This window comes from Mesoplodon bidens, assembly GCF_964165515.1.
Source record: "Mesoplodon bidens genome assembly, chromosome: 19".
In the NCBI taxonomy this organism is placed as follows: Eukaryota; Metazoa; Chordata; class Mammalia; order Artiodactyla; family Ziphiidae; genus Mesoplodon; species Mesoplodon bidens.
Genome location: NC_138179.1, coordinates 33,019,445 through 33,045,098, shown reverse-complemented (window position 1 = coordinate 33,045,098; position 25,654 = coordinate 33,019,445). Strand labels below are relative to the sequence as shown.

The 25,654-nt window shown below is 39.6% G+C and overlaps 1 protein-coding gene across 16 annotated transcripts in view; it reads right to left on the bottom strand.

The window, feature by feature from the left end:
• The window catches only part of CEP112 (centrosomal protein 112), a 390,168-nt gene that overhangs the window by 202,896 nt on the left and 161,618 nt on the right, over positions 1–25,654 (bottom strand). For all 16 annotated transcript variants that reach the window (XM_081218503.1, XM_081218514.1, XM_081218517.1 and 13 more), the window contains one exon: positions 8,585–8,767. In XM_081218503.1, coding sequence (XP_081074629.1) covers positions 8,585–8,767 — 183 coding nt within the window. The remainder of the gene's footprint in view (positions 1–8,584; positions 8,768–25,654) is intronic.

The following is a 25,654-nucleotide window of genomic DNA, read 5'->3' as shown; positions in this document are numbered from 1 at the left end:
CACCATGATCAAGTGGGGTTTATTCCAGGAATGCAAGGATTCTTCAATATACGCAAATCAATCAATGTGATACACCATATTAACAAGTTGAAGGAGAAAAACCATATGATCATCTCAATAGATGCAGAGAAAGCTTTCGACAAAATTCAACACCCATTTATGATAAAAACCCTGCAGAAAGTAGGCATAGAGGGAACTTTCCTCAACATCATAAAGGCCATATATGACAAACCCACAGCCAACATTGTCCTCAATGGTGAAAAACTGAAACCATTTCCACTAAGATCAGGAACAAGACAAGGCTGCCCACTCTCACCACTCTTATTCAACATAGTTTTGGAAGTTTTAGCCACAGCAATCAGAGAAGAAAAGGAAATAAAAGGAATCCAAATTGGAAAAGAAGAAGTAAAGCTGTCACTGTTTGCAGATGACATGATACTATACATAGAGAATCCTAAAGATGCTACCGAAAAACTACTAGAACTAATCAATGAATTTGGTAAAGTAGCAGGATACAAAATTAATGTACAGAAATCTCTGGCATTCCTGTACACTAATGATGAAAAATCTGAAAATGAAATCAAGAAAACACTCCCATTTACCATTGCAACAAAAAGAATAAAATATCTAGGAATAAACCTACCTAAGGAGACAAAAGACCTGTATGCAGAAAATTATAAGACACTGATGAAAGAAATTAAAGATGATACAAATAGATGGAGAGATATACCATGCTCCTGGATTGGAAGAATCAATATTGTGAAAATGACTCTACTACCCAAAGCAATCTACAGATTCAATGCAATCCCTATCAAACTACCACTGGCATTTTTCACAGAACTAGAACAAAAAATTTCAAAATTTGTTTGGAAAAACAAAAGACCCCGAATAGCCAAAGCAATCTTGAGAACGAAAAACGGAGCTGGAGGAATCAGGCTCCCTGACTTCAGACTATACTACAAAGCTACAGTAATCAAGACAGTGTGGTACTGGCATAAAAACAGAAAGATAGATCAGTGGATCAGGATAGAAAGCCCAGAGATAAACCCACGCACATATGGCCAACTTATCTTTGATAAAGGAGGCAGGAATGTACAGTGGAGAAAGGACAGCCTCTTCAATAAGTGGTGCTGGGAAAACTGGACAGGGACATGTAAAAGTTTGAGATTAGATCATTCCCTAACACCATACACAAAAATAAGCTCAAAATGGATTAAAGACTTAAATGTAAGGCCAGAAACTATCAAACTCTTAGAGGAAAACATAGGTAGAACACTCTATGACATAAATCACAGCAAGATCCTTTTGGACCCACCTCCTAGAGAAATGGAAATAAAAACAAAGATAAACAAATGGGACCTAATGAAACTTCAAAGCTTTTGCACAGCAAAGGAAACCATAAACAAGACCAAAAGACAACCCTCAGAATGGGAGAAAATATTTGCAAATGAAGCAACTGACAAAGGATTAATCTCCAAAATTTATAAACAGCTCATGCAGCTCAATAGCAAAAAAACAAACAACCCAATCCAAAAATGGGCAGAAGACTTAAATAGGCATTTCTCCAAAGAAGATATACAGACTGCCAACAAACACATGAAAGAATGCTCAACATCATTAATCATTAGAGAAATGCAAATCAAAGCTACAATGAGATATCATCTCACACCAGTCAGAATGGCCATCATCAAGAAATCTAGAAACAATAAATGCTGGAGAGGGTGTGGAAAAAAGGGAACACTCTTGCACTGCTGGTGGGAATGTAAATTGGTACAGCCACTATGGAGAACAGTATGGAGGTTCCTTAAAAAACTAAAAATAGAACTACCATATGACCCAGCAATCCCACTACTAGGCATATACCCTGAGAAAACCATAATTCCAAAAGAGACATGTGCCAGGATGTTCATTGCAGCTCTATTCACAATGGCCCGGAGCTGGAAACAACCTAAATGTCCATCATCGGACGAATGGATGGAGAAGATGTGGCACATATATACAATGGAATATTACTCAGCCATAAAAAGAAACGAAACTGAGCTATTTGTGGTGGGGTGGATGGACCTAGAGTCTGTCATACAGAGTGAAGTAAGTCAGAAAGAGAAAGACAGATACTGTATGCTAACACATATATACGGAATTTAAAAAAAAAAAAAAAAAGTCATGAAGGACCTAGGGGCAAAACAGGAATAAAGACACAGACCTACTTGAGAGTGGACTTGAGGATATGGGGAGGGGGAAGGGTAAGCTGTGACAAAGCGAAAGAGAGGCATGGACATATATACACTACCAAACGTAAGGTAGATAGATAGTGGGGGGCGGCCGCAGAGCACAGGGAGATCAGCTCGGTGCTTTGTGACCGCCTGGAGGGGTGGGATGGGGAGGGTGGGAGGGAGGGAGATGCATGAGGGAAGGGATGTGGGAACAGATGTATATGTATGACTGATTCACTTTGTTATAAAGCAGAAACTAATTAAAAAATTAAAAAATTAAAAAATTAAAAAAAAAAAAATAAAAAAATAAAAAAATAAAAAAAAAAAAATAAAAAAAAAAAAAATAAAAGTGGACCACATGCCATAGAATGTGGTTTCCATGGTAACTGCCACATTTTAAAAATATGCACAGGACTAAAGATACATTGTATAATACTTCGATAAATGGATCATTCTTAGAGAAATCAATTTCCTTGTCTCAGCCTGTTTTTGTTTATTAAACTTAATATAATTTTTTCCACAATGAGGACCAAGTTGAATTATTTATAATAGTTTAATTATAGGTAGATATATGCTACTTTTGTGCTTTTAAGATGAAAATAATTACAGAATTTTAGAATTATTATGGAAAAAGAAAGCTGGTGACCTACCAAAAATGTAGACTTTACTTGAAAGGGCATCTTTCTCTATTTTCTCCTAGTTAAGTACCTAAGAAATAGTATTCTTCTACACAGTAATATATACAATAATATATTAATGCAAATATGTTATTAGTTCATATGTAATTCTATTACATCACCATTGGATACTAATAAAGTGAGATCTTTGCATCAATGCATCTGTTCAGAATATAAGAAGGATTTTTGTCCTATTTCGAAAATTCTGAATAACCTATGTTTTTCACGTCAGAAAAAGAATATTTCCTCCACAGTCTTTTAAAAATGGCTTAGTTGGGAAAAACCTCTATTTGTATTTTTAAACAAACATCGAAAGTTCTTGGGTTATCTTTTTTTTTTTTTTAAACATCTTTATTGGAGTATAACTGTGTTACATCGTTGTGTTAGTTTCTGCTGTATAACAAAGTGAATCAGCTATGTGTATACATATATCCCCATATCCCCTCCCTCTTGCGTCTCCCTCCCACCCTCCCTATCCCACCCCTCTAGGAGGTCACAAAGCACCGAGCTGATCTCCCTGTGCTATGCGGCTGCTTCCCACTAGCTATCTATTTTACACTTGGTAGTGTATATATGTCCATGCCACTCTCTCACTTCGTCCCAGCTTACCCTTCCCGCTCCCCATGTCCTCAAGTCCATTCTCTACATCTGCGTCTTTATTCCTGCCCTGCCCCTAGGTTCTTCAGAACCATTTTTTTTTTTTAGATTCCATATATGAGTGTTAGCATACGGTATTTGTTTTTCTCTTTCTGACTTACTTCACTCTGTAGGACAGACTCTAGGTCCATCTATCTCACTACAAGTAACTCAATTTTGTTTCTTTTTATGACTGAGTAATATTCCATTGTATATATGTGCCACATCTTCTTTATCCATTCATCTGTCAATGGATACTTAGGTTGCTTCCATGACCTAGCTATTGTAAATAGTGCTGCAATGAACATTGTGGTACATGTCTCTTTTTGAATCATGGTTTTCTCAGGGAATATGTCCAGTAGTGGGAGTGCTGGGTCATATGATAATTCTATTTTTAGTTTTTTAAGGAACCTCCATACTGTTCTCCATCGTGGCTGTACCAATTTACATTCCCACCAACAGTGCAAGAGGGTTTAGGGCGTTAACTTTTAAAGCACTTCCGATCTAAAGATGTTTTGTAAGTGTTTCTGGAAGAGTCATATAGTGATAATACAGAAATGTAGGCTTATGACTTAAAATATGCTTTCTTTTGATTCATAATATCCACTAAATTGGATCTCCCAAAGCAACTGCATTTTTTGATGTTGAGGATAATGGAATTACCCATAAATTAAAATGAAAATTTGGCACATTAAAATAAACGTGCTAATTACATTTTGTGAAAGTACTTAAAGAATCTTAGGGTTTCCCACTGGATTTTATTCCCAAATGTTCTAACATATAGAGAACATCATCAATTATACTGGTCAGTGCCCTTTACATTAAGCCCCATGTCGTATATTTCTCTCAGAATTGAGCGTTAGAAAAAAAATGAACTGGTATGATTTCTTACATTAGATATTTAGAATTACACAATTCATCATGTTTCACTCTTCACTGTGGCTTCTAGGCAAGCTCAGAGCTAAAACTTGTACTTAACTGGAGCATTTTCTTTAAAAGTATGGATTTTCTGATGTGGTTAATATCATTTATTGCTTAATTACCATTTTCAGTTATATTGCATCTGTATGTGCTTATCATAAAATGCTGCCTCAAATCCTTTTTGAAAGTGCTTGGAATGTAAAGAAATTAAAATCAAACGTTTTCAACAGAAAAAGTACTAGCCACCCCAAAGCCCAAAGGTCATGTATAGGTTCAACAATAGTGTTCAGAACATACATATTGTTAAATTCACCCTTCGAGTAATCTTTGAAGAATAATAACCCGTACTTAATCCACTGCACATATGTACACATCCAGTTTATAAACGGACATTTTATCTTGTGCCCAGATTCCCAAATTCATGGAAAATAAAGTAATGTTATCAAGATATAATTTTTAAAATTGTCCTATCATAAACATCTTTTTTGGAAAACTTTTTTTTAAGTGTAAGAGAGAAAGAAGAGGGGCTCTAAAACTCCCACATTTTAGAATCGGTGATCGATGTAGCCTCTTACTGTGAGTCAGTACGGCAAAATCCAGATGATCTGTCTTTATTGTGCAAAACTGTTCATATTAGAATCATGATTCTCAGTTTAGGGAATCAAGACAGGCATCAAGATGCCAGCATTAGGCAAAACCCACCTCACTATATACAAATTCCCAGTTAAATGTATTTTCAGATGTCGCTGATAACCCTCTCCACTCTACAGATGGTGGTTCACAGTGGCTGCTGTGGTTCCTCTCACTACTCAATGCATCTGAACCTCAACAGCTCACAGAGACAGCTGTCCCAACATGGGGACACCCCCTCTGGGGCGGATCACAAAGGTCCTCTAGAACAGTCTCTACAGGGCTCATACACACCATTCACTTCAGCAGCAAACATCAAAGATCAAGCAGTCTCTGAGTGGTTCAGGGTCCTAAAAGCGCAACCAAGGCATCAAGGAATCTATGTTCTGTTTTTCTTCAAGTTCAAGGGCATAAACTGCAGAAATCCTTTCACTACATTGCAGTTCAAAAGCAAAACAAGAATTACATGAGGATTGCCATGTTAGAAGAAGCTTTCCTAAGATGATCACAACAAAACTATAAAGTTCCTTTATGTTAAAAACATGATGGAATCAAGCAAATCATTCTCCAAAATAACTTCAGTAAGAGGGATGTGGCAAATGAGAAACATTTGATAATGAGGTTGCGAATTTCCATATGTCTTGAAATCTACTGATCTGGATGCTTTTCCTTAAACATTATGACCTCAGGTACATACCAGACTGAACATCTTATATGAAGGTAGGAAAATTTAATGTGCATTTTAGCAAATGTAAGCATCACAACATAAACTCTCCCATCGTTGAAAATCAAGGAATTATGGCAAAAATATAATGTATGCATAGAATAATTAGCTAAATGCACCAAAAAAAAGAGAGAAATGGTTAATTGTCCTTAGTTGTATTACTGTATCTTATCGTTTCTCTATAAAACAAAAATTACTTGAATAACAACGCACCTGTAATAATTATATAGCATATTCACTGAAAGGGAGCTCCAGTTGATAGGATTCACCTTAAGGTAGGTGACTATACTTTATAACAATGGTTTTATTAGTATACAACATATTACATAGTTGAAAGCAGCCGAAAGTAGATTTTTAGTATATTGCTTGCAATCAAGAATGTGACAGAAGAAAAGCAGCAAACAAAGCCATTGTACCCAGAATAGATATTTCACTGGTCCTCTTTTGCTTAAATATTTCAACTAGTCCTTTTTACAAAATGGCCTCCATTGCTAAATGGCAGCAGCCCGGCATGAACTGAAAATCAAATGTCTCCCTGGAACTCAAATAAAACATTACACAATCCATTATTTAAGATACTTGTGTTTGTTCTGCATCACACCACAAAACAGTGATTTTTAAAAAGGCTCTTCTAATTTTAAAAAATATGTCACTTTGGTTTTTTTGAAATTTGTGAATGGAATTCAGAACCTAAAAGGTATTATGCATTAGATTATTTAGACCACAATCATGAAAAGATATATTTGGAAAATTTAGTACTTACCTGAGGAAACTGTGAATTAATAGCCCCAATAAATAGCCAAAAATGAATACAAGTTGTCAGCATTTTGGTATACACGATAAGATTTTTTAAAATATAATTTACTGATAAGAGTTTTTTAAAACTATGTTCTCTAAAAACAACTTAGTATAGCTTCTGCAGAAAATCATTTTCATTTTGATCAAGAGTGCATTTAGCCTAAGTTTCCAATGCTTACTAGCATTCCCGGGACAGCAATTCCAATTGTTCCAAGAAAGACAGAAAATCTCAGAAATATAATCGTATGCTACAGCATTTGAAGAGGTCAGATTACTACTTCAATTAGAAGAAATTCAATTAATAACTTCATTATACTCTCCCTGTGGCTTAATTATATGTAATAATTCTAAAATTTCCCTTTTGTTATCATTGGATGAACCGCACCCTATATATGGCAGATACGACATATGCAAAGTCACAAAGATTTCCTCTAAATTTGGCCTCTGTTTGTCTCAGCTTTCTACACACCACGAAAATAATTAGAAGTTGTATAAATTAATGTATTTAACCGTATCGATTATTCAATTCTACCATGCAAACAGATCCTACACTGATTCAGAACCCAAATATCCTCTCAGAGAAGACAATGGTAAGGCTTAACATCATCTTCAAAGGAGAATGTAAGTTTGAAAATATTCTTAACAAATTGTATGACTAACAATTAAAAGATCAGAATATATTTTATAAAGGCTCTAATGAGGTTGGTGGCAAAAATATAACACACGTTGATTTCACAGGAACCACCTGACTATTCTGGTACAGGGCTACTACAATGACTACCTCTTAAATTAACAAACCCCCATAAAACAAATTTAAATAATTTTCCGAGAAATGCATGTGACTGACAAAAAAGCCTGTGCCTCCATCTTTATCCGAAGGTAAAACACAACCCAAGGTCATATGAAGATGACCAATAGCCCTATTCTTTGCCTTACCGTCTCCCGCCTTCCACTCAAAACATAACATCTATTTAATCAGCAGTACTTTTATGTTTAGATAATTATGAAATTGCTTAAACACATATTATAACAAACAGAAGGTCTATTTCGTTGTTTAAAATCTATGTTATTTGGGGAGGAAGGATAACCAGGAAGAAGCTCATGTGTGGTGTGGATAATACGGCTAGATTTCAATGGGAGAGAGGTATTTAGACCTAGTAGATGGTATGGTTCTATTAGAAAAGAAAATTATCTTTTTATTGCTATCAATTGCTCTTCAATTTTTCTTTAATAAAATTTCACAGCAACCTCCTCAAGAGGATACACTAAAGGCCTTGGATTATATATACCGTAAAGAATGTATTGTACCACAAAGAAACACACCCGATAAGATTTTTTTCCATCTGAAATTTATAAAGGTAATTTTCCATGCTGACAGTGCACATTCCATCCCTAAGTTTGAAGAGTCAAATGCTGCCACAGCTGGGGGTTATTCTGCAAATGGCCTCCAGCAGGGACTGCAGGGGTGAGGCAGGAGGCGTGGCGTGCTCATGGGGGGTAGCCCTTCTCTTTATCAGTTATCATCTCAGTAACCTAATCAAATTTAGACTCCAAAGAAAAAAAGCAACACTAGGAAGGAAAAGCAAATATTAAAACAGCTGCTTGATTACCTACAGAGATTAAAACAAAAAGCAAGGAGTGAGGCTGATATATTTCCTAGGGATTTGCTAAGGCTGAGGGGAGGGGTAAGGGGCAGATACCTTAAAAAAAAATCCATCATGAAAGGAACTGAGACAAGATTATAAAAAAGGGGCCAAGTTATAGCGCGCCATGGGATTTTTAATCTGGCTACCTGTGGTTTCTGTAGTTAAAGCTTCATTCATCCCCCAAAAGAGGGGGTGGGGAGAAAACAAAAAAATCACATTTATTTGTCAGTTTTGCAAATGATCAAACAGCGTGCATCAACAAGAATAATAAGAAAACATGAAACGCTGATGACTTTATAAAAATAGATCCCCGTTTTATCAAATATCATTGATAATTACCTGTGAATCTCGCTTCTTGAACTCTTGGATTTGATTTTCGTGCTCCATATTGGCAGCGTGAAGCTGTTTCTCCAGGTCTCCAATTTCCCGTTCATGGTCTCGGACTAGGCTATCCTTCTCTGCGTTATGCTGCTGTAATAGGTGCGTCTTCTCCTGTTCATGCTCCAGCTTCAGCTCTACTATCTGATTGGACAATGAGGACAGTTCATCAACAGAACATCCTTGTCGTCATGACAACTCATGGCCAGCTTAATTTTTCTCTAATTTGCCCAAGTTGAAAATTTTATTTTTTGCGTCATTATTACCTCACCCTTAAAATACTCTCATTTTGGGGGGGGGGTGGATTTTATCTAAACCTCCTAATATTCAAGACAGTTGGGCATATTCAGTAAATCCTTCTGCAATCTGTTGACACAAATGCCTGAAACATTGAAAAAAATTATGTCGAATGCTAGGTATTTCCTCCCCAAGAATTTGGGTATTACTGACCAGCAATGGTTATAAATGGTTAATAGTCAGTACGCTTTGCTTTTTGCTGAAATATATACAACGTAAAAAGCAGCAATTAAATCGGTCAGTTTTCTTTATGGTTTTCAAATAAAAGATCGAAGCTAAATACGCATCTGGATTATTGTATATACAGTTGTCTTTCTAAAAATAAAATGATAAATTTCAAAGCTCTATTATCTCGTTGTCAGCTACGGTATACCAACATAAACAGATGTTATGTGTTCCAGAGGGGCACCTGCTGTGCTGCAGGCTTGCGCCATGATTTCATAAAAAGCATTCTATTCTCAGGATCCTTTCCCAGTCCACTCCACACTGGAGACTGTGACCTTGGCCAGTCTTAGCCTCTCCCTGCTAGACTGAATGGCAGCCCGAGACCGAGGGCCTGGTTGCCGCAGCTTTGATACTAATCCTCCCAGGCTGTGCACAATGGCACCCTACCTGGCCTGCACACTATAGCCAGCCAGGCTGTCTTTGAAGCAGGTGATGAATAGGGACTGCAGGAAGCCAGCTTCCCCAGTGAACTCCAGGCCACACAGCTGCTAAGAACAGTCACTTGGATTTTTCTTCAGTTTTGGTGGATTTCAGGGGAAAAACTGCTGTTATCTAGAATACGTTGTGTTATTTTCGGCGTGAGAATCCATCTTCAAAAAAGCTAACAGTAGGAGCCTGCTCCAAATCGATCTTGTTTCGTGCAATGAATCACCAGACTACCTTATCTTAAAGCTATAGCATTCATTTCTCCAGGCATGCATGCTGCACCACATTTCAGAAGTTATTTTCTCTGGAGATTTAAAATTCTCATCCTCTAATTGCAAATTAAGAATCAGAACACAGATTAAAATTGCTTTTAAATGTAGGTTTCAAAATGTTTTCTTATTGTGATTTTTCTTTGAGGGTGGGAAAATCAACAATAAACTCCCGACCACTCATGAATTTACTATACTATTTAGAAGAAAGAAAAGTATACTAACTCTGGAATATACACACTTATCGGAACAAGATAGTACAGAAAATAATATGGAAAATTTTATTTTGCATCTGAGAACAAAGACACATTCTAGTGAATTTATGTCTGTTTAAAATTTAGGGATCTTTCTTGCATATTATTCTACTATAGGCAATATACAGAAAAAATGCATATAAATTTTCTCTTTATATAGTATGCCAAGTAGAAAAGTTTTCTATGATTATTTAAAATAACTGTGCGTGGTTTTCTCTGTGATTCACACAACTACAATGTTAATCCCAACGAAAAAGAGAATTTAAAATTTTATTGATATTACTGCATCATTTTCAGGCAGCCAAGTATATGAATTACTGAGTTAGGATATTTTTAGAACAGTCTTGGACACATTATTATTTCTACTCAGTGTTATACTATCAAGCATTATAATAATGAAATTATAAATTTTAGTAAAATATTTAAACATGTAGCACACTGAAAGGAAACAGAAAGAGGTAAAAAGTTCTACTGAGATGTGATTCTCAAAAGCCTCAAAAAAACCGGGAGAATGGTGTGATTTTAAATTGACAGAAAGTAAAATACTTTACAATACTCTAAGGAAAAGTAACCAATTGACCTATAATTAAGGCAGAAGAATTACAGAAGTTTTCCCCCAAGAAAAGACACAAGACCAGGACTGGCTGTGAGATCGTTAGTAACAGCGCTGCCTTGGTCTAGGCTCCAGAACCAATACCCTTCCATAGAAACTCTGAGTTATCTGAGGAGTTCTGACACTTGGACCAGTGACCCTGCTTTCCATTCATTCATTTTAAAAAGTCAGGAACAAATGAAATAGAGATAATGGCATTTGAAGCCTAAAGATAGATGATCATAAGTTAAGCTATTAAAATAGTTTGCTGTTTTGTCAGGGTCTGTTGCTCAGTGATGCTGGTTAATGAACAAATCTCAAGGTTGCCAGAGCCTTTTCAAATGAAATCACTCAGCCCTGTCTGCTCAATCCAACGCTGTTTGGCCAACTTCTAGAGGTTACAAGCCCTTTCTAGTCTTTGCCTAGGTTTCCTCACTGTCAGTAATTTCAGGCAGGGGTGTCCTCTCCAGATTAATGGTAGAGTCCAGGAGAAAAACCCTAATGTTCTGGGAACATCTTGATGATGATATTCATAACCATATTCAAGGCCATCATCAAGGTGGATCTGTGTTAAAATACAACCTAGCCCCTTCCAGGTAGATAAATGTCCGTTACATGTGGGTGCTTCTCAACGGCAAACAGGAAGTAGCATATCCTCTTTACCTTGAGCTACTAGATACTTTTAGTTGACCACAATAATGTGCAATGGAGCTAGTGGTTACCAGGAGGTGGTACGTCATGGAGAGTGTGGAGGATGGGAAAGCAGACAGCATCCGCAAGGGTGAATGATGAAGTGGTCAGTGGGGTCTCTAAGTCAAGGTGGTCCGGAGCCCATAATCTATGCTCCAGGGGGAAGAGGAGGCCCCATCACTAAGGAATTCTTAAGTAAGGCTAGGTAAAGAGCTCCCTGTAATGCAGGAGGGAAGGCTTTAAGCTCCCTAATCCAAAAGCATGGAGCTGTGGGCCAGGTAACTATGCTTGTAATGCCACTCGAGGGGTGTGAAAGCAGACTGGCATGTCTCCCAGGACAAAGGGGAGTGATTAGGCCTCACGTGCAAGCGCCTGGGAGCACCTGTCAGCCTTGGTGACGCTGGACTTGATAGCCTGCTGGTTGGGGCCTGCGTGAGAAAATGGCTTTATTGCCTAGAAGCTACTAGGTTGACTCACATGAAATTATCCAACAGGAGATGAATAAGGGCCCTGCCCCACCCACTATGCCATCCCAACACACTCTGACCTTGAGGTCCTGAGGTCCCTGAAGGCACAGCCCTCCTCCCAGACTGGATCCTGCCGCACATGTCGATGGCCTCCTCCCTCCACCTGAAGCTCCACGCATGTGTCCTGGGGTAGGAGCACACCCAGGCCCTGAGACGACAAGATGCGGGTGCTAGACAGCCAAGTCCCTGAGGGCCTTGGAATACACACGCTAAGTTCTCCTAACTGTTTTACAGCAGAGTTAGTGCTAGCAAATATGGCCTGAACACGCTTCGATAATCTTATTTTTTGAAGTCATTACTTCTCCATACACAGTATATAGAAGATCAACGCATCCCAGTAATACTCCTCAAGATCAGAAATTCCAAAACCAGAGGAGTAAATTATAGATGTAATAGAATGCACCCAACACATAAAAAAGGAGGACTTGCAGTACAAAAATATTAACTGAAATAACCTCAAATGTAACCAGATGACAAAATCTATATTCTGCAAGCCCCATCATTCTGGGTGGGAGGAAAACATACCTTAAAAATCAGAAACAACTAGAGTGATAGGAGAACTTAGTAAGAACATGACTGCAATGAAAGAAGAACTCAAAGACAAGAAGATAAAACAACAGAATTAACTAAGGATCAAATAACTGTATCACAAAATAAATTCTAAATTAGAAACAATGAGTTGAATAAACAAGGCTAAAAATGGAACCACTGATATAGACGAAAGACTGGAGATAATCACAGTAAAGGTCCATGAAGGACACAAAGAAAAGATAATATAGAGAGAAAGTGGAAAAAGAAAATCCGTGTGTGGGAAATTCCCTGGTGGTCCAGCAGTTAAGACTGAACCTCCAATGCAGGGGACACGGGTTCGATCCCTCATCGGGGAACTAAGACCCCACATGCCACGCAGTGCAGCCAAAAAAAAAAAAAAAAAAAAAAAAGAAAGAAAATCCGTGTGTACACAGGTACATTGTCAGAAGACTTCCCTGAAATGAATGAAATTAAATGCCTATATCTAAAAAGCAAACTGTATACCAAGAAAAACTGATTTAGACTGAGTAAAAGAATGGCTCAAGAATACTATAACTAAACTCAAACATGGAAAAACTCAAAGATTATAGAACCTAAACCACTCTTGGAGAAAAAAATACTTGAGGACGAAATTTAAGCAACCAAGAGATGACTGACAAAGCTGTGTTAAGAGCAACCTTTGTGCCAAAAGGCAGTGGGTCAATGTGTGCAAGCTTCAGAGAAAGAAAGGAGGAGCAGAGACTTTCATGCCCAGCCAAACTATCCTTCAAAATAAGGGAACAAATGGTGACTCTCAAGCAGGCAGAAACACAGTGGATATGACAGCTACATGCCCTTCTGGGAAAAATGATTTGATGAAATCTCAGCAGTCAACAGATGAATCAAAATAAAGGACTCAGATATGAAAAAAAGTTCTGGTGGTGTACATATAATCGATTTAAACTTAAAAAGCTAACTATATGACTGTGAGAAGCATGGTTATGGAACAGAATATAAATGTTACAAAAATCAACAATGTATAAATAATACTATAACTGACAGAAGAAAGGTAGGGGTAGGTGGAAGGAAGTGGAAGCACGTTACTTTTATCTTTTCATAACAGGGAGTAAAAACTGAACCATAAAATTCAAAAATGCCTCTAATCTCAATGTATTTGTAATCTTTATTTCTTAACTTTCTAAGAAATCATTTCTTGTATGGTAAAGAAACAATTTTCTAAACTTCAGAAATTCCTTCAGTTTCCCCTACTTTTTTTTTTTTTTTTTTTTTTTTGCGGTATGTGGGCCTCTCACTGCCGTGGTCTCTCCCGCCGCGAAGCACAGGCTCCGGACGCGCAGGCCCAGCAGCCACGGCTCACGGGCCCAGCCGCTCCGCGGCACGTGGGATCCTCCCGGACCGGGGCACGAACCCGCGTCCCCTGCATCGGCAGGCGGACTCCCAACCACTGCGCCACCAGGGAAGCCCTCCCCTACTTTTTTACTTTAACTGATTTCACATAAAATTAAATATTTTAGTAAAAGTGACAAATAGAGCATGGTCCCATTTTTTAAAAACTGCTTTTGTCTCTAGAGCTATCTATCCTTCTACTATCTCATAGAAGTGTCTGGGATGATAACCATCTAAGATGAACAATAGTCATTTCTGGAAGATAAGATTTTGCTAGAGTTTTTGCTTCCTTCATCGTGTGCATTTACCATGTCAAATGGCTACAGCTCCCTTTGTGGGAAATATTAACTTGTCGCGTTGCAAGAGTCTTTATCAAGAGACATGGTCTCCCTTCAAGCACATGGATTCTGGGTCTGTGAACTGTGAACTGAAATCTGGAAACTTGAACCATGATTTTCCATTGAAGTGGAGAACTGTCTAAAGTTCACTTGCCAGCTCACTACGCCATTTTATATGAGGGGCTTGAGCATCCGTGGATGTGTGTATCCGATCCCCTGTGGAGACCGAGGGACTCCTGCAGTCAGAAGAGAACGGCTTCATCTACTTTATCACCAAATTGACTTGTCACCTGCACAGTCTCTGCCCTCCTGACTTGAATGACTGGCTGGCCTTGTGGCCCAGGGAATCCTTCCTTCTGTGTGCTGGACCGTCTGCACCCCTCTCACAGTGACCCCAGCGCTCTCTGCCTCATCAGCGTTGTCTTCTCCGCTGGATCATGCTCATCAACATGGATGTTTTCGCTGTATCCTTCCCCTGACCCTACATAACCCTCCAGAGACCACCCCACTTCTCTGCTCCCCTTTCTTTCAAACTCCCTCCACGGGCTGCTCATACCCTGTTCTCTCCCTGCCCACAACACTCGGGTTTTGTTCCCACTTTCTACTGAAACTGGACTTGTTCAAGGTGGTAAAGACCTTCTTGCCAAACCCAGTGGTCAGCTGTCAGTCTCCATCTAACTTCCCGTCTCGGCGACACCTAAACAACAGGTTACTCACGTCCTCCTTCCTGAAACACTGGCTGCACATGGCGTACGGGAAATCACACCTCCTTGGTTTTTCCTTCTATCCACCAGCTGCTCCTTCTCAGACGTTTTTGCTATTTCCTCCATCTCGTCCCCATGTCTAGTTGTCACTGCGTCCCTGGGCTCAGTCCTGACACTTCCTTTCTTTTCTCTCTTGCGTGTCAGTGTCTGTCACCACCATTCATCTGGTGGCTCAGCGGGGAAGCTGGAGTCATATCTGAGTCCCCTCTTTTCTTCATGCTCCATTTCCCTTTCATCCACAAGTCCTGCCTGCAGAGCACAGCCCAAGGTTGACCCCCCGCCCTGCACTGCCCCGCCCCGGTCCAGCCACGGTGACCTCTCATCAGCCTCTGACTATCAGACTCCAGTCGCCTCCTGACCACCCTCCCTGCGTCCTCTGCCACCTCCTGTACAATCAGCGCTCCACAAAGCCGCGAGAGGAATCTTTCTAAACATAAACCAGATCTTGCTCAAATGCTCCAGTGGCTTCCCGCCACTCGCAGGACAAAATCCAAGCTCCCACCACAGTCGACAGGACTTGATAGGATCTGCCCCACCCCTGCTCACTCCATTCCAGCCACATCCCTGCCCGTTCCCTCGGCCTGAAATCTCCTTTCCTCATCTCAGGTTCTGTAAGGTTTCCTCCTTCACTTCATTCAGGTTTTAATTCAAATATCACTTCTTTAGAGTCCTTCACTGATGACCTTCTCTAAAATAACGTCTTAGATGAAATGACACCTTCTATAAAATAGCCCTTCACTCACAGACACCTTGCCCTGCTTGACCACAGCAGTGACCATGACCTTACGGAACAGTATATCCTAAGGCTGGGGGACTGTTGCCTCCTCCACCATAAGTACAGACTCTCCTGTGTTCAGCCACATCCTAAGCGCCCAGAACAGTGTTTAGCACAGAGTAGTTGCTCAGTAAACATGAATTAAGTGATGAATGATTGCAAAGATGTGACTTGACCTTAGATTTTTAAGGTACCTGGAGAGTGGGATCATTGCTTAGCCATATCACTGTCTAGGAAACATTTTTTAAAATGAAGTATCCCTAAAACAAATCATCTATGCTTCATATTACAGTCACTGAAAAAAACTATGTTCAACTTTGCCCTTTTCATTCCCACTCTAGGTAAAGGTGCATTTGTTTGAACCTTGATGAGAAAAGATTCAAGCCGAGAAAAAGAAAAAAAAAAAAAAGAAAAAGGAAGAAAAGGCCCTGCCTTCAGTACTTTTCACCAAGTATCACTGCACATTCTATGAACCCAGGCTCCCAAAACTTGGCCTGGACTACAGGCCCAGGCTCTGTAGCTTCATAGTCTGCATCTCTCATTCTGGACCCTAAGACACCAGGAACCTGACTCTGCCTGCTGCCTGTAAGACCCATCTGTGCCCTGTAGCACGGCTGCACGCCCTGGATCAGGCAGTTATGGAAAGAAAGAATTTGAAAGACTTAGTGCATCATTGGATCAGGGATTGAATTTGTCTTGATCACCACCGAGGAGTCCAGTGACTGTAGTTGAAGCTCAAAAATGATTACAAACTGAAAAAGGAAAGCCAAGCAAAAAAGACTTTTAAAAAGAGCGTGATAAGGTGAGCAAGAAGAATAAGGCAAAGAGAATAACAGAGGTGTACTAGATGCAGAAATTAATAAATCATGTGAAAATTCATTTTGAAGAAATTTTAGGGAGACTCACAGATTCACGATCATCAACCTCAACCTCATCTGGGACCTCAATACCAAAAAGAAATTTTACCAAGCTGTTCTAGTCTGATCAGTCACGCCATCACCAAAATAATTTCAAACAATCCCCACTTCCGTCAGCTCTCCTGTCCATGTAATTCCTTCAGTGTCAGCAAATGATCTTCCCTCTTGTTTCACGGAGAAAACCCTCAGGAATCAGAACGTCCTCATTTTCCCACTGCAGATCGACAGACTTCTGTGCCCTGTCCAGCCCTCCCCTTACAGCTGAGGCCTCGGCCTGTCTTCCCAGGCCGGCCACCACGCCTGCGCTGGGAGCGGGTACCCTGTCTCCTCTCTCTTGCTTTCTGCTATGTCCTTTCCCAGTGTAGACTGAATGGTCTAATTTAAAAGAGGTCCATGTCTTCAGGCTATATTACCTAAAAAATCTAGATAACTAAAAACTAAAATACTTACAGAGAAAAAACTTGGAATTGTATGCTATCTGCTTTTTAAATGTCTCAACTGCTCTTAAAATTTCTCAGTTGCTTATCTTGTATAATTTCTGACTTGTCTTTGCTAGTAAAATATTTTCTTTCAAATAATGGCAATGTGTAAGGATTTGGCCCTTCAGTGTTTTTTTTTTTTGCGGTACGCGGGCCTCCCACTGCTAGCGGCCTCTCCCGCCGCGGAGCACAGGCTCCGGACGCGCAGGCTCAGCGGCAATGGCTCGCGGGCCCAGCCGCTCCGCGGCACGTGGGCTCCTCCCAGACCGGGGCACGAACCCGTGTCCCCTGCATCGGCAGGCGGACTCTCAACCACTGCGCCACCAGGGAAGCCCACCTTCAGTGTTTTTTATCATCATCAACAATAAGTATTTATTCTTTCTGGAGAATTTGACCACTTGTTTATCTGTTGAACTACATTTCCCTTTAAAGGCTTTGTAGTGAAAAGAGAAGATATAAAATATAAGATTAAAGAATGATATGATGGGATTGCCAAAAAAAAATCTCCATAGTTCAGGAAATCCTAGCATGCCTGCTTTGTTGTTTGTTTCCAACTTGAATGAGGTTTGTGAAAAGACAATTAGAATTGTCTTTTTGTTCCAATGGGTTATACAGGAAAGAAACAGGAAATCTTGATGAAAGCTTGGGCTTTACAGGATATTTGTGTGAGTGTTTATCCCATGTGTTTGATGTTTTTCTCTCCACATCTGCACGCTTTATGCCTGCGTTTTGGCTAAAATATTTTAAAATACCACTTTGCTTTTTTCACTTCATTACAGTTCCTGGCATGATGCTTTCTAAATGGGAGTGGCTCACAAATTGCACTGAATAAGGAAATTGAGGCCCAGAAGGCACAAGTCATTCATTTCCTCTGGATGTGAGTTCCCTCATTATAAAATGTGAGGATTGGACCGGATAAGTGCTTCTAAAACTTTTCCACCAAAGCACCCCTCACAGCAGTGAGAATGAATAATATCTCCCTGGGGGATCTGAGGGCATAGCCTGAAGCAGCCTCTGCGAACTGGAAGTTTCTTTGAAATGTCCTATTTTATCTTAAAAATTCATGAGAATTCTGCATTTTACAAAACAGGAAAAGTCTATGTTTGTTTTAATATGAATGTTACCTCAATAGTAAAACCACTTTGCTTTCCTACAAAGTAATCAAGTGAATCCAACACTCCAGGAAACAGGCATCAGGCCCCTGCACCCCAGCGCTCATGCGCTGCCCCAGGGGCCGCCTACCCTGGTTTGAGAAGGGCCTGGTGAACGGCATGTAAATCCCCTTCCAGGGTGAAACGCTATACCCGCTATACCCGTAGCATTTAAGATTTGTAGATTCCTAAGCAAAGACAAGACAATAGAAAAGTTGTCACCCTCGCACTTGAGTGGCAGGTAGAGAAGGCAGGTATGGACAGGTGTGTAAGTAAGTTAGAGACGCCTACGGCTGTCAAGAGGCACACGGGGCCAGGCGGGAGGCTGGGGGCGAATCAACGAAGGCGCAGGTCACAGAACGTCGGATCTGGGAGGGACATCCACCCGCAGCGTTCAGGCAGTCACCTCAACACGCTCTTGTGGGCAACTTTACTTTGTTACGAGACGAACCACTGCACATTTGAATAATTCTTTAGGAAAGAACCACCTCGAAATGACCCAAAATGTTCCACACCCAGAGGCTCAATTTCTGCCCTTTGGAGCCCCCTGGGGGTCCGTCAGAGTGAAGTTAAGAGCATGGCTCATGTTCGGGTCTGATCTCATCACCTATTAACTGTGCGGCACCTTCGGCCAGTGACTTAACTGGAGGTGCTCAGTTTCTACAACTGGAGATGGAATAATAAACAATGGCACTGCCTCGCACGATGACTGTGAGGACGGGAAGTGGCTGAAGTCACCTAAAGCAGGTGGAAACGGTACCCGGCTCAGAGTATGACCTCCTGACTATTGGCTATTACGACTGTTATTACACAAACCAATCATAAAATTTCCTCTATTCCAGACCTTGGAGTTAAAGATAGATATGCAACCCTCCTCGGTCTTCTCTTGGCAAAACACCCTTATTCCTTGATATATTCCCTCTGACCTAGACCCAAACGTTCCCGTATTCTGGAAACTCTGCTTTGAACATGTTTGAGTTTGTCAGCGTCCTACTTAAAATGTGGTGACCAGAACTGACTTACTCCTCATACGACCTGATGGGAAAACAATGCAAGGAGGCCATATCTTTTACCCTCCAGGATCCATCGCCCCAGGGAGTTCTTCCTGTCTTGCTTGTCACCCCCCGCCTAGACAACCTTACATCTCCCCCACTGCATACTTGCTACGGATGATTTTCTGAACCAAAGCATGGAATTTTATATTCAATCCCAACAAACTTAATCTTCTTAATTTCATCTGTTTAAAGCTTCAGAAAACTGATTTTCATATCCCACATGTTAACTACTCCTCTGAACTCTAAGGAAGCAGGAAACTAACCTCTTATATCATTACCCAGTGTGACACATAGAAATCTCACTTAGGGTGACAATCATCATTCAGAGATGGCCCTTTGAACTATCCCTTAACCCCATAAATGAACCAATGGCTAAACCGTATTTCCTGTTCGGCCTTCAAGAAGGACTTTGTCAGACGGTTCAGTGAAGTCCAAATCTATCACATCTATTCCTCTTTCCTTATCTACCAGCCTGGCCAGTCTGCCCAAAGAAGGAAATAAGCTCAGTTTAATCGGCTTCCCTTTCAGTGAACTCGCTCGAGCTGGCTCATAGGGACCTGCTACCATATGCCTATCTTTTCTCATGATAAGCTTTCACAATAAAAACCTCAACAGTTTGGAGTGGTCGGGGCAATGCTGTTCCAGTTAATAGAATTTTCTGCTTAAAAAAAGAAAGGTTTTAAAAAGTTTGTATATTATCACATCAAAAAATATTCTCCTAAAACCTACTAGCTCATATTCCTGCTTTTATCTTTCCTTTACAAGTTACTGCCTGGGATCTTCACTCTCAGCATGGATTCTAGTGAACAGGCCTACAGACATAGGAAGAATAAAAGCAGGTGAAATCTGCACTGACCTCAGAGATCTTTGTGTGGTTTTTTAAAAATTCCTATTATATACTTGTAAAACATTTATATCATTTCTCTTTTTCATGAAAATGAAATACAGAAAAACTGATGCAATAGTGTATGGTTTCTATTAGTAGTATGAATTCTTTAAAGAATTAATCAGGGCTTCCCTGGTGGCGCAGTGGTTGAGAGTCCGCCTGCTGATGCAGGGTACACGGGTTCGTGCCCCGGTCCGGGAGGATCCCACATGCCGTGGAGCAGCTGGGCCCGTGAGCCATGGCCGCTGAGCCTGCACGTCCGGAGCCTGTGCTCCGCAATGGGAGAGGCCATGATAGTGAGAGACCCGTGTACCACAAAAAAAAAAAAAAAAAAAAAAGAATTAATCAGTTTTCCTTTTATTATTTATTTATTTATTTATTTATTTATTTATTTATTTGCGGTACGCGGGCATCTCACTGTCGTGGCCTCTCCCGTTGCGGAGCACAGGCTCCGGACGCGCAGGCTCAGCGGCCATGGCTCACGGGCCCAGCTGCTCCACGGCATGTGGGATCCTCCCGGACCGGGGCACAAACCTGTGTCCCCTGCCTCCGCAGGTGGACTCTCAACCACTGTGCCACCAGGGAAGCCCCAGTTTTCCTTATTAAGTATTTTTGATCAAGACTTAAAAGACAAAAATTTGGTACAGTTTTAAATCTATCACCCAGAGAAAAGCCTATGAAGCTTAACATTCCTTCAAACGAGTTTATATGAATTTACTTTTACACTAAAAAAGTGACTGTCACGTTAAAAAAACACTATCACAATGTGGAAAGTAGAGCATGTGAGAAAAGAATCAACCATGATTCCACCACCTGAAAAATAATTAACATCATTGTTCGAATATTTCTGTCCGATTTTCAAGGTTAAGGATAATTGGCCAGAAGAGGTAAACAAATTTTATGACTCTTGGTAGATACTGCCAATGTCCTTTGGGCTACATGAATTTATAACGCCACTAGCAATATATGAAAGTACCAGTTTTACTAAACTTTGGCCAGCTTTAGATGGTACATCACTATTCTAATTTGCATTTTTCTTAATACCAAGGCTGAAGATGTTTCAACATGGTCGTGTACTCAATTTATTTCATATATGTTTCTTTTCCTTTGCCAGGTCATTTATTGGAGCATTAATGATTTTGTTAAAATTTATGCTAATCTACAGATTCAATGCAATCCCTATCAAACTACCACTGGCATTTTTCACAGAACTAGAACAAAAAATTTCAAAATTTGTTTGGAGAAACAAAAGTCCCCGAATAGCCAAAGCAATCTTGAGAATGAAAAACGGAGCTGGAGGAATCAGGCTCCCTGACTTCAGACTATACTACAAAGCTACAGTAATCAAGACAGTGTGGTACTGGCACAAAAACAGAAAGATAGATCAATGGAACAGGATAGAAAGCCCAGAGATAAACCCACGCACATATGGTCACCTTATCTTTGATCAAGGAGGCAGGAATGTACAGTGGAGAAAGGACAGCCTCTTCAATAAGTGGTGCTGGGAAAACTGGACAGGGACATGTAAAAGTATGAGATTAGATCATTCCCTAACACCATACACAAAAATAAGCTCAAAATGGATTAAAGACCTAAATGTAAGGCCAGAAACTATCAAACTCTTAGAGGAAAACATAGGCAGAACACTCTATGACATAAATCCCAGCAAGATCCTTTTGGACCCACCTCCTAAAGAAATGGAAATAAAAACAAAGATAAACAAATGGGACCTAATGAAACTTCAAAGCTTTTGCACAGCAAAGGAAACCATAAAGAAGACCAAAAGACAACCCTCAGAATGGGAGAAAATATTTGCAAATGAAGCAACTGACAAAGGATTAATCTCCAAAATTTATAAACAGCTCATGCAGCTCAATAGCCAAAAAACAAACAACCCAATCCAAAAATGGGCAGAAGACTTAAATAGGCATTTCTCCAAAGAAGATAGACAGACTGCCAACAAACACATGAAAGAATGCTCAACATCATTAATCATTAGAGAAATGCAAATCAAAACTACAATGAGATATCATCTGACACCAGTCAGAATGGCCATCATCAAGAAATCTAGAAACAATAAATGCTGGAGAGGGTGTGGAGAAAAGGGAACACTCTTGCACTGCTGGTGGGAATGTGAATTGGTACAGCCACTATGGAGAACAGTATGGAGGTTCCTTAAAAAACTACAAATAGAACTACCATATGACCCAGCAATCCCACTACTAGGCATATACCCTGAGAAAACCATAATTCAAAAAGAGACATGCACCAAAATGTTCATTGCAGCTCTATTCACAATAGCCCGGAGCTGGAAACAACCTAAGTGTCCATCATCGGATGAATGGATAAAGAAGATGTGGCACATATATACAATGGAATATTACTCAGCCATAAAAAGAAACGAAACTGAGCTATTTGTAATGAGGTGGATAGACCTAGAGTCTGTCATACAGAGTGAAGTTAGTCAGAAAGAGAACGACAAATACCGTATGCTAACACGTATATATGGAATTAAAAAAAAAATGTCATGAAGAACCTAGGGGTAAAACGGGAATAAAGACACAGACCTACTTGAGAATGGACTTGAGGATATGGGGAGAGGGAAGGGTAAGCTGTGACAAAACGAAAGAGAGGCATGGACATATATACACTACCAAACGTAAGGTAGATAGATAGTGGGAAGCAGCCACAGAGCACAGGGAGATCAGCTCGGTGCTTTGTGACCACCTGTAGGGGTGGAATGGGGAGGGTGGGAGGGAGGGAGATGCATGAGGGAAGGGATGTGGGAACAGATGTATATGTATGACTGATTCACTTTGTTATAAAGCAGAAACTAATAAAAAAAATAAATAAAAATAAAAAATAAATAAATAAAATTTACGCTAATTACTTTATATGCTAATTATTTTTATTGGTTATACATTTATTAATTTGACAAAGGGAGTCACTCTTTGTCTATGATATTTGTGGCAAATATTATTTCTTTAACTTAAAATAATTTATATTTAGTCAAATGTTCATTTTCCTCAGTGGTTTTACTTGTTACATCCAACTTTAAAAAGTCAGAGCTGTGCCAAAATGATCACAGAATAAATGCAAATCAGGCCCTGAAGTGACCTGGCTACACTTGGTTATAAATTTGTCATCCACATGGTTATCATCAAAATGAAAACAGAATTTTAAAAACACTCAGAGAACTCTCCAACCCCTTACACACACTCACCCTGCCATACAATAGCTTCTGATGAGCATAGGTGTCCTAGAAAGAGTTTAAAACTTGGTTTTCTTCTCTCCCCTCTTCCTTCATCAGTTTACATGGAGAAACTGACATTTTTCTTGTTTTTATTAGTGTGTCTATACAGCTTTTAATCCAAAAGTCGCCTCGGTTATACACTGTATCTTGTTAACAAGCCCTCGTTAAATACTATTTATATTTGATGAATTATTCCCTCAGTTTCCCTCTGACCCCCACCTCTTCCTACTTGTGGGCTCCACTTCTTATGTAAGTTTCTATGCCTAGTTTCTAAAGCTAGTCTCCCAAGCAACCTCCACTCCAGTACTAAAGGTCCGGAAAACGTCTTCCATGACTACTTAGAGAAAGTGTATGTCAGTGGAAATATATGTTTTTAAGTTGGTGTATGTCAGAATGACTTTCACTGCCATCATCAATTAATCAGAAATTAGATACTTCATTCTCACACCATTGTTTAAAGAAGATTCTGAGAAAATAATTCTATTGCACTGGGTTTTGGAGTTAGAAAATCTGAAGTTACCCATACTTTTGGTACTTTTGAAATAATCTGCTAGTGCTCTTTCTTCTATGTCTTTTCTTATCTTTTAGGATTTTCATCTCTTATGTAATTTTATGTATATACAATTTTATGTGTAATTGCTTGAGTTGATTTTGTATTGCATTAATCCAAATTTATTACCCATTTAAAATACTACAGATATAATATAAATGTTCTATATTTATTCTATCCTATTGTTTCTTTACATTCATAACTTTTATATTTTAACTATGCAAGTAATGCATGACATATGCTCTTTGTGAAATTTTAAGTAAAAAAGTTTATTTAAAGCATACAGTGAAAATGTCAATTTATCATAATCTAACCTATTATTTCATGCCCATTCTATAGACATGTGTAATCTTCTAGAATTTTAAAGCTAAACTAACATATATACAGACACATATATTTTAATTTTACATAAATAGGATCATAATATAACAATTGTTCTGTGATGTGCTTTATTTCCCCCTTAACACTGTGTCTTAGAAATCTTTGTCTGTTGGTTCCTACAAATTTATATCAATCTTTTCAATAAGTACATAGCATTCCATAGTATAGATTTACAATAATTTCATCATTGGCTTTATTTATAACTTTTTTTTATTATTTCAAATAATCTTCCATGAGCATATATCATCTTGCACATGTGAAAATATTTCTATAGCAATTGCAGATGAAGGACCCACTTAATAAGGGATTAAAAATAAAATAATGAAAGAAAAAGTTATTCAGGTTTCCAGAACAAAAAGGTTCAAATACTGTCTAGGAAACAATTTTAAATGAGTGACTAAGCTAATCAATATTTTTCTAGATGTTAAGGAAACAAGGCAAGCAAATTAGACAAACAAGTAAAAATTAATAGCTGCCTTGACTATCCCGAGTCTGCAGGGATATATTTTTAAAAAGATAAAAATAAAGCCTTTTTTATTAATAAACAAGAGGCAGGGTACTGAGCACAGAATTAAACTCCTTTTGCTGCCCCCGCGTCCTGGTCCCAGCCGGACCCTTCCCCTCGGTGCTCCGGCCAAACCAGCCCGAGTGTCTGTTCGCTCCCCAAACAGCCCCCGCTGGCTGCCACCTCAGCATCGTTGAACCTGCCATCCCTCCAGCCTGGACCCCTCTTCCTCCAGAGCCTTCTCGCAGCCCCTCCCGTCGCCAGGACTCTCAGCACCAGGCCCCTGCCCACCTGTCCGTGCCGGTCAGGCCCTTCCACCCGCCGCCCGGCAAAGTCTATGCACACTCCCTCTTTTCTTCTTCCCAACTCACTCTTTGAAATTATCTCATTTTTAACTGATGGACTGGCTGCCCACCAAAATCCAAGCTCTGTGAGGAAAGAACCCTGTCGGCCCTGCTTACCGCTCTGCCCGGGGTTGGTGACGGCACCTGGGCCACAGTAGGTGCCCCAAACTATTTCCTAAATAAATAAGTCAAACTTGTGCTCTGACAGGAGGAGAACTCAAGAACCACAATAAATGTTTCAATTAAACGTTCAGTTTAGTCAACTGTCAGAACAGACTTCAGCGGAGAGTTAAAGTTCTCTGTTTCTAGATTCTAGTGAAACAACCATTATTTTAAATATTTCAAATATATTGGTAATAATGTTCTTATAAGTATTTTCGTTGTGCAGAGATTTTGTGACATAAAGAGATATTTAGAAGAGAGAGTATGTGCACGT